Source organism: Mya arenaria, chromosome 5 (assembly GCF_026914265.1).
Source record: "Mya arenaria isolate MELC-2E11 chromosome 5, ASM2691426v1".
Classification (NCBI taxonomy): domain Eukaryota; kingdom Metazoa; phylum Mollusca; class Bivalvia; order Myida; family Myidae; genus Mya; species Mya arenaria.
Window position 1 is genome coordinate 29,918,854 of NC_069126.1, and position 16,125 is coordinate 29,934,978.

A 16,125-nucleotide genomic window follows, 5' to 3' on the forward strand; every position below is an offset into this window, starting at 1 on the left:
TCGTTATGAAATGTTAATGTTTTCTGATAAAACGCGCGTATACGGCCTCTATATAAAGTGCATCGATTTTGATCGTCTAAAATCAGTTTTGAAATAAACACAATACTTTATCAACATCAAATTGTCGTAGACGACTTCAGGAAAATAAACACTAATTGTGAAAAGTATACAGGGGTCTTATTTCTAGTATTACATCGTAGTTTCAAATTCCTGAAACACTACTTTCTGAATATTGTCTTTTATTTCAAATTTAACCACAGATATTTGGCATTGACGAATCCAAAAATACTACACTACACTCAGTGTCCTATCTGGAACAATTGATCATGAATTCGTCCAACAATGGTATGACTACAAAGGACAATGGGACAAGAACTGCTAACGTTGCTATTTTGTCTGTTTATTCAATTCAGTTATCTGGTATTCACATAATAACAGCCATTATGTCAACTACCATTTATAAATTTTTCAAAAAGTGCACACTTCGATGTTTTATTTTTTTGTAATAAATTGACTAAATTTGAGGATGTACTTTTACCACGTGAAAAGTTATGGAGGCGTGGAGCACATCTAATTAAAAGTCATCTTATATTTGCTTGGCAGTTTGAATCGTTCACTAAACTGATTACGCATATCGTTATGAGCTGTTTTGTGCTCATGTAGTCGGGTCGACTTAATGAGTTATTTAACACAAAAATTAGCAAAGTCATCAAACTATTTCGAAAGAGCCCTCTTATAGCTGGTTAAGTCGACTAAGTTTTGTCGACACTTCATAGCTGGTTATGTCGACTTAGTTTTGTCGACACTTAAAAGCTGGTTATGTCGACTTAGTTTTGTCGACACTTCATAGCTGGTTATGTCGACTTAATTTTGTCGACAAATCTAGTTAAACACGCTGTGTCGACTTCTTTTTTCAACTTGTTTTGTCGACGAAATTTAAGTTGACATATCAAGTAATAAATTATAAAGTCGATATAATTTTAACAACATTTCATGTTATATCTCGTCAGGTCGGCATAAAATAAGACTTTAAACCGCCATGCATGCTTCTATCTGCAGTATCTTTCATAAAAAGAAAGTTCGTTCACGCAATTTGAAATACTGTGGTTAAAATGATACATTTGACTTGATTAAACTAGTTTACCTTCAATAACTGTTTCAATAAATTCAAATAATAACATCTCGTTTAGACTTAATAATACTATGGTCTAGTCATATATGTATCGCAAGCCAATGATGACTAAATATGTGTGCAACTTATAAGAAAACAAGGTGCATTATTTGCATTGCTGACACAAGAATATTTGAAGCAGTCAAATTGAGATGAATTAAAGTCCTTACTTAACCACAGAATAATATACGGTTCTGTATAAATGCAATCATATACAATTGTAAGTACACATAGTACATAATATACATTTCCTAACGCTGTAAATGTTTTAGAAATACATTAATTAAACGCTTGCAAAAGCTGAAAGAATACATTAAGTATTTTACGTATCCTTGTCATATTAGAGATAAATGAAAATATTATTCATCAAAAACTCTTATATCGGTTCGTTGCATTCTTAATTCCTAATCACGAAACTGTTCAAGATACTTTAAACGACATCCGTGCATCTGGATTTATTTTTATTTTTTTAAATTTTGAAAAAAGATAAAATTTATTTTTTTAATATATTTTCTACATTGACGTTACTAATTTTAAAAAGACTATAAAACAATAATGACACTTTTAGCCCCCGAAAATCAAGTTACCGGTGCCCTGATATTCAAAGAAACCATTGCCGACAAGTATCGCAGTAAATTTTACTCTAAAATCCGGCTACCGGTATCCCGAAATCCGCAAATGGGCAGGGGCATTTATTTTATGAGCGTGTTGAAATAAAACTGAAATAAAACTACTATTGCTGAGCGTGATAATAACGGAACATGCCTTGAACAAGTTGTTGGTGAGATATAATTGACTGATATGGCACACTTAAAGGTTATATATTGACAAAATAAACATAAAATAACGGATAACAAGAAAGGTATTACACGTTATATATTGCTGACATCCAGATTTGCGAAAGCATATGATACTAAATTATAGTTCTTGTTTCATTGTCAACTTTAATAAAATTGGGAACATATTTTAAAATTTTAATAGAAAAAGAAACCCTCGTAGATTTCAACTGCAATTTACAAAATGGATGCTCTTTATAAATGCATTAAAATAGAACGTACATAATTGGTCAAAAAATGTTTCGAATTCTTCAAAACTCGACTTTTTGTATGGAACGTTAACAACTAAAATCATTAAATGCACGTAGAAAATTTATGGCTGAAGAGATTTGGGCAATACCATGTGTTGTGTGTGTTTTTGTAGTCTGTTTTTGTGTAAAAGTATATTTACGGCCAATAGCATGCATAGTTGATGTGAACTGAACTATTTGTAACCATCGATATATGTTTTGTTTAGTGTGTTACCATATTTGTGCTAAAATGAAATAAGGCACTGCCTTGGACGGGCTCTAGGAATGTTATCAACAACAGAAACTGCTAATGCCGTACACTTTTTCCTAGGTAAACAAGTATAAAAGGCAAAATTGATTTTATAGTCCAAATAGCATCTTTTCAAGTATAAAATCCTTCTAAGATTGATTTATAAAAACATAATTAAAATGATTTTGTTTTGTTAACTTTTTTTGTTGGCGATCTTGGTAAATAAAGGCTACGCGTAAATTTATTATCCCATTAACTGTTTGCGTACGATGTGATATCAATTAAACATTCAAACTATATTTATTATGTATCTATATTTATGACACATTTTAAATTATGTTATATTTACGGTAACGCGTTGATATTCGAAAATTTTGCAAAACCTTACAATCATAAGGAAGAAAAAAGATAAAACGCAATTCGAATGTTGTTATTTTCAAACGGACGTTCATGATTGTAAATGTTGCTGAATAATTATTTTATATCTGCATTCATAACATTTTATTTTTTATTAAATATCACAGGCGATAGAGGGTCATTAAACCGTAATCTCAAAACGTTAAATACGTCAGCATACGTTTTAAACGTTGCCGTATAGACTAATTCAAACGTATATCACGAACAGGTATACTTTGCGTCGCCCTAATGCCATAAACTTGTATCATCAATCTTACGTTTAAATAAATGGTATTTTCTTAAACATATATCAAGTTTTAATTTGAAACATTCAAAAACATGAGTACAGATTTATTTTCAATGCGCGGCTGATCGTTTTGGACATTTTTTTCAAATAAATTTCTAAGAAATAACACTCTGTTGTTCAAAAATACTTTTGTTGCTTTTTTCAAAGTAATTTGACGCATTTTATTTATCATATAGCATTTGTATACTGGTTTTTTTAATTGATAGTTCCTCCCCTCCCCCACCCCCAAAAATAAATGCGTAAATATTTGTCTAAATTAATTCATCTCTTTTTTATAGACATGAGGAAAATTGTTTTTGCGAAAAGTTTCAAAATTGTGTTTGAAATTGTGAATATTTTGCATACAAATGTGCGAAAGATCTACATCAATTCATATTTATATTAAACTCGTTCACATACTATAAAGAAAGAAGAATTAAACAAAACAGAAAGTAACAAAGAATTAAAAAATAATATTTACATAACAAACCATTTCAATAATATAAAAAAGAAAATATATGATAATTATTTAAGAATATTATGAGAAAAAAATATGTAAAAGGTGCTAAATATCTGATAGGTGGACTTAAGTTTTTATCTCTTGATTTTCGTGATTTATTCATAAGAAAAAGCCCTACGCTTAAAAAAACACCCCATTTTGCATGCATTTTCTTTCATAATCTTATTTTTTTTTGTTATAACTTAATCTTAATGAGTTTTAGGTTAAACTATCTAAAAGGAAAGCGATATGAATATTATTAATATGAAAGAAATTGCATTTTTTTTTAATAATTATCGTTTAGAAATGATTTTTGATATTTCGAATTATTTTCCGATCTCGAACATTTGAATAAATTTATATATATATTTTCTATTAAACATATGTCTAATAGTAGCATATACTATGTCTGTTTTAAAAATGAAAGCAGTAGACAATGATATTTTAAATGCGTTCAAGAAAAATACATTAGTCTTTTTAACTGTTTTTTCAATGAGTTGTTTAAAGTTTATATTAGGTGATCATTTAGTTTAAATTAATGTTTTCATGCATCAAACGAAATAAACACGTTAATTATTGTATCTGTGTAACTAAATTGTATTTAATGGGCTAAAAAATATGCATTCAATTTCAAACTGAATATGACCCGTGTTTTCCATTTTCTTAATATAGTTCTTAATAATAATTATCATCCAAAATTAATACATTTGAGTATTTATTGAGTATTTCTGTTGTAAATTTATATATTTTGTATTATTTAACATTGTTTTGATTTTTAGACGGGAATTTAAAAAGGTTTCTCTACCATTTTTGTTTCAATATTTTAAGGAAATACTATTATTTTCACGTGTAGCATAGCCCTCAAAAGGTTTTATTCATTTAAAATGTGGTCGTTAAATGCGGAAAAACAATTTAAGTCACCGTGAACTTCTCAAAACAGTGGTTTATCTGAAAATCTCTGACACAAGCATTTCAATGTATATACATAACATGATACCTCTGATGTTAATTCGTGTGGTTTTGAATGAAAATTATTGTCTGTTTAGGCTGAGTTTAATTATGAGTCCAGACGCTTAACTGTTTTTATAAATTGTGCATATACACGGCAAGATGCATACTTAATTTTAACATGTATATTCTACATATATAAAAAAACAGATTATATTTCTTTTCTTAAATATAAAAATAATATAAAAAAAATCTGTATAACAATTTACATTATATTTACTTTTGCAAATGCCATGAATGTTTATAATTTGAGAACTAATATTTTTGTTTTCTGTATTTTTATTTTTATTAATGCGTTCTTTATATTATAAAACCTAACAAGAACGATTTCTTAATTCTTATTTTTAACGCATTTGCGGGATAGTGATTTTCCCCATCTATACAGCAGAGTGATGTTCGAAATAAAGCAAGTTGAGTTTGATTTATACATTTGAAATGCTAATGTGTATTTTACCTTAAGGGAAATACGATGCGAAAAACATTGTTTATTTCCTGAGTTTCGAGTTTATGTGAATATTAAGTAAACCATTTAACCCTTTTTAATAAAATTAAAGACAGAATCATGAGAGTATATATATAAGTATATTTTTTTTTCTATCAGCAGTTCAATATTTTTTGTCTTTCTTAAAACAAATGTTTTCAAGATATTTTTAACCTTTTTCCTTATTTTTTTCTTTCTTTTCGTCCCTTTTCAGCGTATTTGTATCTATTTGTTATATTGTTTACAGGATATCTTTGTAAATTCTATTGAAACATTAAAAAAATAAACATTTCGGGGAAAAGGGGAAATGACTTAAAAGTACATACATTTTTATGCTATTTTTGAATACATTTTCATTGTGATAAATTGTTCAGAAAGGAGCATATTCCAAAAGCTTTTCATCCGCTAAAACACTGATTTTAGATGAAATGATAACTGCAGTCTGAAAATGATCTATTATCCCAAAGTTGCACACATGCATGTATAATTTTCTCGCATCGATTGAATGTTTCACGCAAGAAAAATCAACAAAACTTGAGACGTTCGCTTGAAAATAATGATTTATAGTGAGAAACGTATTGCAACCAAGACTGAGTTAATACTTAGTTTATTAATCAAATTTTAAGGATAATAATAACCATGTTAAAGTGATATCTCGGTCATTTTACCACCAATAATCTAGGTGGATGATGGACGGACGGACGGACAAAGACACACTTACCCGGAAGTTGGCGCATCCAGGGGTAGGGATTCCCCATCATTCCGTTGCAGTGCTGAGGCATCGCCGTCGGTGATGTGTTCATATTATTATGCACCATATCCGCCGGTGAAACGCCGTGGTGTGCCGGCGGTGGCGGGTTATTGTTTATATGGTTAAAACTTTGTTCGTGGGGAGAGAAATTATTAGGGGGTGGGGTGGGAACACATGATTCTTCCTTCATATAGTCCGGTTTTCCTAATCTGTCGTGAATATGCCGGTCGTCGGCGAAATGATTGCTCAATCCCGACGGCGGACTGTTAGAGTTCACATTAGAGCTTGTATTCACATTCACATTGCACGAACTATAAATAGAACTATTCTGGTTATAATAAAATCCATTATTCCCGTATCCCGGGAATGTCTTCGCCGAAAGGTTCATCACTCTCCCGTGGGTGCCGCTGTCCATTTTATCATAACCTTGGTGGATCCCGGGGTAGCCGCCGCCGCCCCCGCCATAATGACCGCTTAGCCCGTCTCCGTCGTAACACAGTCCCTGAGACCCGTGCTGGTAGCCCCCCATGTCCATTGCCTTGGCGTCCGGGTTGTAAAATCCGTCCGTCTGACCGGCGTTCATCGGCATATGGGCCGGTACAACGCTTCCGTAATAAGAATTCATGACCTGTTTACTGCTAAGAGTAATGGAAGTTTTATCACAAGCATAACACTGTAATGTTTATGAGAGTACGAGAATAGCTAAATCTCTCATTACGCCTCAGTCATGTTTCGACATAAAGACGCGATTCATATTTTGCTTTCCATCAAACCAATTTTCAATGTACTGAAACTAACTGAGCATGTCAAGTAGTCCATCAGCCAATCAGAAACTACTGGCGTGTCACGTGGTTTACAAATACACACGAGTCTATTCTATAATAAGATAAGAGTTTAAATTGTGCAAAATGCTACTTTAAAAAAATCCACGTTTATGATATTTAATTCCAGAACAAAGTATTTGGTTATCTATGTGGTATGTAGTCGGTAACTTTGATAAAACTGAGGTAAGGAAAACTATACACTATATTTTTATCGATCTATAATACAGCAAGTAAGATGGGTCATAAACCAATAGTTCATTCGAGCGTTTAAGACCGGCCCACTTTTGACAGCTACTGCTTTCAGCGTTGTTTTAAATATTTCTAAATTGTTCAATATTTTACGATATATAATAATAATGTTTATCCGAATTTACTGCTACCCTCTTTGCACAAATTGCACCGGTTTTTAACATTATCTTACATAAGATCAAAGCGATTATGTCAGAACCTTATCGGTTTCATTGTTTTCTTTTCTTTTTAATCTTTCATTTACTATTGGAAAAATGTGCAATAAAATATTAATTATTGTTGAAACATCTAGTGAAGATAAGTTTGATTTTATCGTCGTACGGGGTGTTGTAAAATTTGAATTATCAGATGATAGTTTTCTTATCATTTTGTAGAACACTTGTCCGTCCGCGCGCCGTCGACCCCTATAACCCTTAATGTCTGAAGAGCCCTAAATAGATGGGCCCTATTACCGAACAAAAGGAGCCCACCTTACATTTGATCTACCTTCATCAAACAAGGTAATTTGCTTTGATCTTTCTGAAATTTAACAAGACATTATATAACCGAACAATGGCGCTATGTGATTTTCCTCTTGCGGATACAAGTACTATTTTTTTCAAAGCGTGTGGTCAAATAGTTCAAAAATAGAAGACAAATTGTTATTTGTCGACGGCCTTTGAACGAAGTAGAAATATATACAATACCTTTCTTTTTTCCTCTTGAAGTATTAAGTAGTTCTATTTCTTAAAAGGCCAGAGAAGTCCCAAAAATTTAATGTGAATATCGGTACTTGGTACATACAAAATAAAACAGTCCAGTTGTCTTGGATTTTATAAAAACGGAACCAGAAGCAGATATATACATGATTCACAGCAGTTGTTTTATATTGTGTGATAGAAAGTATTTAAAATACCTGCTATAAATCATTCATTTTTGCCATGAGTTTTACATGTATTCAAGCCATCAGGCCATATACACGCATTTTAACAATGAGAAAAAATAGTTGCTATCAGAAATAACCGTAAGTGCGGGTTATGATTTGTGTGTGATGTTGTATCTATTGTTTATGACCGTTTCAAATGTTTAACATATAAATCCCCTTCGGATATAAATAAAAATGTAAATAAATATAACATGACATGTCTCAATTTATTTTTATAGCCAGACTAAACCGTACATATCCGTATGAATATAATATTTTTATGTCGATAAAATCAATTTTAAAATAATAATGTTAATATATATTGCACATACAAAACGTGTATACCTGGTATATTTTATGATATAAAATATGCATATATTAATTTATATTAATATTAAACGATCTTTTAGGAGGTGAGGAAAATTGTCATTTTGTTAATTTATTATTGTATTATAAAATGTAGATAATTTATCATGTTTAAATTTTCAAGAGTTTAAAACAATTATCAGAAAAAAGACTATATTCTTTTGAAACTCATTTTATGGAATAGGAAAATTGTTAATTTTTATTAAACTAAATATTCAAAAAATTGGCAATGACGCGAACTTTATAAAATATCATAATAATGTAAAATAAAGATAATTAATATATTCATTTATATATTCAATTATGTGTTTATTTACATAATTTTGCATTTAAAAAGCGTCTTTTAAAAGCCAAAAGTGCACAATGTTTAACAGTAGAGTACCATAGGCGACCTCGATTGTATCCCTTAATTGCATTTGTGTATTTTTATTATTGCTTTTTCGGGATTTTTCCGCATGAATATAATTGCCTAGGTAACCGTTCACGGCGCTATAATACTCAGTGATTATTCAACCAATTAAATCATAGATTAGTCATAACAAGAGGTTAGACCGTTGTCACATAACGGCTGAACATTCATTACATGTAATGCAAAAAGGAAAATAATGGTTGTGTAAGGGGTAAGGGAATAACCTCTCCCCCAACCATTCGTCGACAACGTCCAATCATCCTTTACAAGGGTGCAGAAAACAACCCCAGTTCCCCCACCCACCCACCCCCTCAAATGATGATTTGAAAAATGTTCAAAAAATGTTTCTAAAGTTATATACTATTTATATAGAATACAAATGAGATTTTTTTCTGATTACATATTATCGTACATTTGAAGAACAAACAGGGTATATCTAGTATGAAAGCATTTCTGTGCAAAACAAGAGCGCCAAAGAACGAACACAAACACCCGTCTTATTTATGTGTGTGTGTGTGGGGGGGGGGGGGGGGGGGGGTCAGTCGCAAACGGGGCATAACTTACAAAATATTTCAGCCAGATTTATGGGCCGTGCTGGACATGTTAGTATGATCAACATGTACTTAACAGTAGGAAAAAATGTCTTCTACGTTTCATTACAAAATCATGACCGGCTATGAACTGAGTTATGATTTCTGCATGCCGACGTCAACGACAATACCTGAACATTATTTTGTCGAAAAGCAGACGAGCTTAAATTTGTTCGTAGATGCGTTTCGTACACACTTCGCATTTACAATGTACATACACTTGACATATATAAAATAAGTTTATGTTTTTAGACAATGTGTACTTATGTACAAGTTTTAATAAACGCCTGTTCTGTTCTTTATTTCTCTGTGAGTTGTGTTCTTGTTGTTATGTAGTAGTTAATTAGTTAGATATGTTAGTAATCCACGCAGTTTCGAATCATTTAATAAAACAATCATTCATCGCGAAAATGTATTACATAATTCAAGCAAATAATAAAACAATGTTTTACGACATCACGTAAAACGCTTGTGTGCCATATTTCAACTCTTTTTCGAAAAAAATGCATGAAAAGTCAGGAATTAATATCATACAAAATCTAAAATCAACACATAATGACTTAATTATCCGACATGCTGTTACAGGGGCGTTATTTTGCTCTGCAATTCTCCGGACCGTTATATGATCAACTTTTATTACTATCGACTAAACTGCACATCAAAAGGAAAATATGCTCGTAAACTTTCCTTAAAGTTCCATTTGTACGTTGCAATCAAAGGGTTTCCGATAACTTGGATAATCGCTTATTTTGTGGAAAAAGTGTCTTATCGCTAATATATTGGAATAAAAGAGCAAGGACGTATTCGATTCTGATTCTCAGAGTATCATTTATTGTCGATTTTATTTTTAATTAATTTGTATATTTTTTCCGTACATAATGCTGGTCCTCATCCCCAACTTTTTTTTACATTGTGAACGTTTTTCGTTTAACATGTGGCTGTGGGGACGAATGTGCTACAACGCGCTGTACGTACCATTCCTGTTATTGACCTATGGCAATGAAACTTTTACTAAGATTAATGTTTTAATCAGAACAGATCAGAACAGAACATAAAACGAATGTTATATGATCATAAGCGGTTAATATGCACGTCACGGGCATAGCTAGCCCTCTATCCACGTGGATTCGTAATTGTTTTCGGGAGTTCGGGGCATGCGCCCTCGGATAGTTTTGAAAACTAGTGCAATCTAGTGCATTCTGGGCGTTCTGAGGTGCTTTATTTAGTACTGGAAAATGGATAGTTTTAGGATCATGTAGTCAAGTACTTTGGCTGATTTTTTTGGATATTTTTTTGTCAAAACCTTGTGGATTCAGCCGTGTTCTCACGTATATGCAGCTACGCGCCTGCACGAAATGAATGAAATTCGGTTCAGTTCGTACAGTGGATGTATTTTGTGCGCTTGGAGGATCTCCCTTCCAAAGAGTATAAGGTTTTTTCACCAAACGTTTATTAGCCGTCGGAACACCGCCCCCACTAAATCGCTCATGTCTACACCCAAATCTAACATCCCCGTAAAAGTATCTCTCAACTGACACATTGGTGAAGGCTGTAAATAACGGTTTCGACAAGAACCGAGGCCAGTATGATAAAAACAGACGTATACACACATTTAAAACGAAACTTACATTGACAGACGAGTTAGTTGATTAATGTTTTCTGTTATATTCTACCCCCGAAAGCCAGCCATATATTCATATCATGTCGATGTATTTGACTGTTACTAAGATCCCTGACCCCAGCATATTTCTGCTGGGTTTTATTGGCGGACTTGGTATGAGAAAAATTGTACTTTTGGACGTCTGTTTTCATTAAATTTGAAAAAAAATGAATGCAAAACGAAAGACCCGCATTTGATGGATTTCATAGCTTATAAATATGAACAACAAACGTGTCATTGTAGCTTTCACACATCAAGCTAAATGTTAAGTCCCATGGTAAGTTTGACGAATTCGGTTCCCGACTTTATCTGGTACGTTTTTTTTAAATATGAAGAAATAATAATACTATAAAAATATATTTTTTTTTTTGAAGGAGTCATATTGTGATTTCCAACTGAACATCCGTGATTATTTTTGAGCATATCATATTTATAAGATAATACTAGCACAATCAGATGGACATTGTTTCCCGGAAATACTTCATAAGAAAATTCCCTTTCGGAGACAATTCACATATTTGAAATATTTAAAATTAGTCTAAACGTACTTTTTTATTTTTTCAACGATTGTGAGAAAAAGTTATAGAAAGTATGCAGTACGATATTGTGCGAGAACTTAGTCTTGATTTTTTAGAAACAAAACATAGTGCCAGGAGAAAACCATCTTGTCCGGCATGGTGACAACAAACCAAACACACGTACGCCCAAGCCGGGAATCAAACCCGGGATACCTTGGTGAGAAGCGAGTGCGCTAACTGGGCAATTTATTTGTCAAATAACCTTTGCCTTACTAGCCAATGAAGTTCTTAGTTTCGAAATGTATATCAAAATTACTCGATGAAGAGTCGATCAAGATATCGTGCGATACGTGCTTTATTAAGAAAACCCAAACGTGTCTTAGACACAACAATTTATTGAACACATATCAAAGGCATTCAATTATGCTAACTTGGCCATAGACAGCCTGTTGCTTAAAGTGGAACATCCGTTCTGTTAAAAAATACAAGAAAGTGCAGAGAAGAAAATAAATTGACAACACAGAGGCTCGTTTAGTATTTGCATAATGGGTCGTGAGCAATTTATTACTAATTCGTAACGCCCCATTCAAATATGTCACTTGGGAATATTGAAATGATTGCCTAGCGTTTTTGCATACATAAACACAGCTGTTTGGACTTTATTAGCTTATACGTAAAGGAAAAAACGCTTCAAGTACGTGTATTTCTGTATATGAAGGGGTGGGGGAGGGGCGGAGGTGTATGAGGGGTAGGGGGTACTTGAATTGTTCTTTCCAAGGATCTAGCTCTATTTAGGGAAAGGGGCTCACAGCCCTTCCACGAACGTTATTTTGATAACCTGACTATCGTACCAAAATGATTCCACACGATTTAACGAAGTTGCTTGTTGTTCGGTAAGCGCAGTGGTTAGCGTATTCGCTTCTCACCAAGGCGACCCGGGTTCGTTTCCCGGCCTTGGCGTATTTGAATTTGGTTAGTGGTCACCAAGCTGAACAAGTGGGCATGTGTATAAGTTATAATAACTTTCTTCACAGTCGTTGTAAACTATGTAATGTTTAAACTGAAGGAAATGATCATGCATATTTTGACAAATCATCTTTCAAGACATTTTAAAAGTGCTTATATCAGCGGATTTTTGACTCTTAGTCCAAAAAGTATACATTGATTGTTTTAATATAAAACTTTTTAATTCGTCTATTATTTTATTATAAGTTATTTACAAGAAAAGTATTTTTGATGGTATGTTTTCAGGTTCATATTAATTTCAGATTTTACCTTTTAACTTTAATATATACTTGAAATAGACCCTTCTATTTTTCATGTTTCAAAATCCAGCACCCCAATTGGACAATAATCTTGGCCTCCTCCGAATTGTTTCATGTGCATTGTTTAAAAAAAGACAAACTGGATATACCCTATCGTTAATTCTACCTTAATGTTTTTCATAAACAAAAAATCGTTCAAAAGTTATACAAACTTCAATAAGTGTCTTCCATTTTATGGTTTAAATTATGTCAGCATAGCCATTAGAAATACAAAATGAAGTCCTCATATTTATAAAAAATGTTTTAATTAAAAAACAATGTTTATCCATATATAATGTGGCTCCAACAACAACCTATTCAGTTTATATCTTGACCGTAATAACATTGTAACTTTCTTTCATAGGTACAAAAACAATGCGTTTGTTCCATGATGTTTTCTAAACAAACGCACCTAATACAACGTTGTGAAAACCTAACGATTTTAATATTAAAATAGTTTAATTAAGATAGCGAACCTCTTAGAGTGAAGCTCTTATTCAAAATGAATACATACACATTTATAACAAACATAAATTTTGAGTGATTAACCTTTAACTACTTAATAAATAATGCATTTATGGAAAATATTAATTACAGATAACAAGATTTTAACTATGTATTTACTAGTTAAAAATGCACAAATATTAAATGATTGATGAATGCTATCATTTCATAAGGTAGAAGTACCGTGTTTTCTGCTCCTTTCTTTCAAATTAAACTCGGTATCCTTCATAAGAATCATTGTTTTAGACATTTATTCATCCTTTTTGATATATTATAACAATTGTATAAATTGTGGTAAATCTTATTTGGGAGTAAGAGTGCAGCTTTAACAAAATGCTGTTAAAGGTTTCATAAGTCCATCTTCTTTACGAAATCATTTTGATACAACATATTAGATATGCAAATTAATTACCCCAATAGAACCGTTAAGACATTCGGTCTGTTACATTAAATAATGTGATGAAACTTAACATCGCTTTATAACCGCTTGAAATGAATATCGATGCTCTTTTGTTAAATGACACGGAAGAAGTAAGCAAGATAGCTGTTTCTCCCGTTGAAACATATCACAACCACTCATTATTTTCGAATCATTTAGTCCAAAAACCTCATCATGGTAAATCGAAACTTGTGGCTTAACACTGACTAAAAGGAGGAAAGGTTATGGTGAATATGCGTTTAAAGTACATCTAAAAATACAATAGAGAAAACAAACTTGATACATGGACACGGAAAACCTGCACAAAAAATAAATATTTAGCACATACTTTAGCCACGAAAAAGTGTATACAGGGGTGGCTCAAGAATTTGCCGTAAGAGGGGGCGTAACTTAGGGACACAACGTTTTGACATCGCCCATTCCACAGAAACGAAATTTAAATGGATTAAAATGTTGGCAGGGGGATAGGTTCTCTCCCGCGAAAATTTGAACAATTTCTAGCCCTAAATTGTGCATTTTTAGCGTATTTTATTACCTTTTTCCGATATTGACATAAAGAGTAAATTTTAATAACTTTAGGAGGAGGTAGCCCCCTCTGGATCCACTAGTGGTATGTTAAACCAAACCTCCGCTAAATAATGCCTAGCCCAGGAAAGAAAGGTGGTTACATACACCAATCGGATTAGCATAAGCATCAACATAGGAGATCTTTGCAGGGTGATATTTTCACAGGTCACCAACTTCCAGCATACTTATAGTTGAAATTTTTGTTCTCTTTTGTTAGCACCAAGACAAACAAATATACATACAAACACAAACAATTAACACACAAAGGAACGAATGGGTTGGACTATAATCTAAACCAACATTTGTTTCAGCCATTCCCGGGACGCATCCTACAGCTACGGTTACAACCCAGCAGTTTGGGTAACATGTGATATAGATATGAAATACACACTATTGCCAGTTTGGTTAACTTGCACGTTGATATTAGAAATATGTGAAATACGACTTCATTTCACATCAAAACCTACGTCGATCACTGTGTTGACATTTATGACTGTATTGTTTGAAAACAAAATGAGATTACATGCTTCACACCGGTCGCGAATAGAAACCTTTTCTTCGCAGGTGTATACAATACAAACACACATAACTTGAGTATGATAACATTACAAAAATACTGGTGACTTATATTTGGTCACCCCAGTATCGAGGAAAGCATTATTTTCCGCGTTCCATGTCAGTATAAGCCGACTGTACTTATGCACTAAGCAACCTTAATATGATCTGCTAGATTTTCATCCCCAGCTGCCCACTCTTTTTCTGCCGCCCCTTAAATTTTATCGACTCAAATAAGGATATCGACTTGGGTCAATATTTGCGTACCGGACCGGTACTGTCCGGGAACGGCGTTTATTCATACCTACGTTGTCGTTGTATAGCATTCACATGCCTAAAAAGAAGAATTGTTACGCTCGTGTTCGTGGTTCGTCTAGAAACACATGTATATGGTCAATTATACAATGAGAAAGGACATGAATACATATTAGACGACGGAGCAGTGATCTTAAGTTTCAAAAGATGAAATGACACCCCCACCTTAATTTAAAAAATGGATGAAATTCTAGCTATTAATTTGCATTGGCCTCACTTATATTTTGTCACAAAAGGATGGAGCATAGCATTATTGTCCGCGTTCCATGTTATTATGGGCGGACTGAACTTTTGCATTACCGGTTTCTAGTTTGTTTAGAATTGAAAAAGTCAATAGAATGATATCGCTAAGATAGTTGTTTTAATAATTGAATATGAGTTTTTCTATACACGAATATTAAATTATATACAAAACCTCTTCCTGTATTGTTGTTGACAACTCAGAACTCACCTGGTCAAGAATAAAACCACTTTTGATAGAGAATACGATTCACACAAACACATTTATATAAGTTTTGTAGAAGTCATGTTCACAAACATTTAACAATACCGTATGTTTCATTTGACAGTTTGTAAACAATGATACTATGTCAACATGCAGGTGAACTTGAACCTGTGAGATTAACAACTCCAACGCTGATTGTATTCAAGCTTCGTTCGATACCATAAGTTTGTTGGATAGTTAAGTTTTAGTATGGATGCGTCTGATAGCTTTTGTTTGTTGGACTGCTGAATTCTAGTGCGGATGCGTCCGATGGATTTAGTTGTTGAATCCGATACCATTAGTTTATATCATGGTTGTATTCTAGCATGGCTGCATCCGATACCATTAGTTTGTTGGATGGTTTTATTCTAGCATTGCTGCATCCGATACTATTTGTTAGTGGGATGGCTGTATTTTAGCATTGCTGCATCCGATACTATTTGTTAGTGGGATGGCTGTATTCTAGCGTTGCTGCGTCCGATACCATTTGTTAGTTAGATGGTTGTATTCGAGCATGGCTGCGTCCGAT

At 32.9% G+C, this 16,125-nt stretch overlaps 1 protein-coding gene and 1 long non-coding RNA gene across 2 annotated transcripts in view; one reads left to right on the forward strand and one right to left on the reverse strand.

Moving 5' to 3' along the window:
* Window positions 1–6,663, reverse strand: part of LOC128233696 (homeobox protein mab-5-like) — a 19,169-nt gene extending 12,506 nt beyond the window's left edge. Inside the window, exon 1 of the mRNA XM_052947499.1 lies at window positions 5,879–6,663. Within this exon, the coding sequence (XP_052803459.1) occupies window positions 5,879–6,533 (655 nt within the window). The 5' untranslated portion in view covers window positions 6,534–6,663. The remainder of the gene's footprint in view (window positions 1–5,878) is intronic.
* A 102-nt stretch (window positions 6,664–6,765) lies between these two features.
* LOC128233697 (uncharacterized) overlaps window positions 6,766–16,125 on the forward strand; it is a 30,524-nt gene continuing 21,164 nt past the window's right edge. The window contains exons 1-2 of the long non-coding RNA XR_008260755.1: window positions 6,766–6,915; window positions 7,356–7,481. This is a non-coding gene — a long non-coding RNA (uncharacterized LOC128233697). The remainder of the gene's footprint in view (window positions 6,916–7,355; window positions 7,482–16,125) is intronic.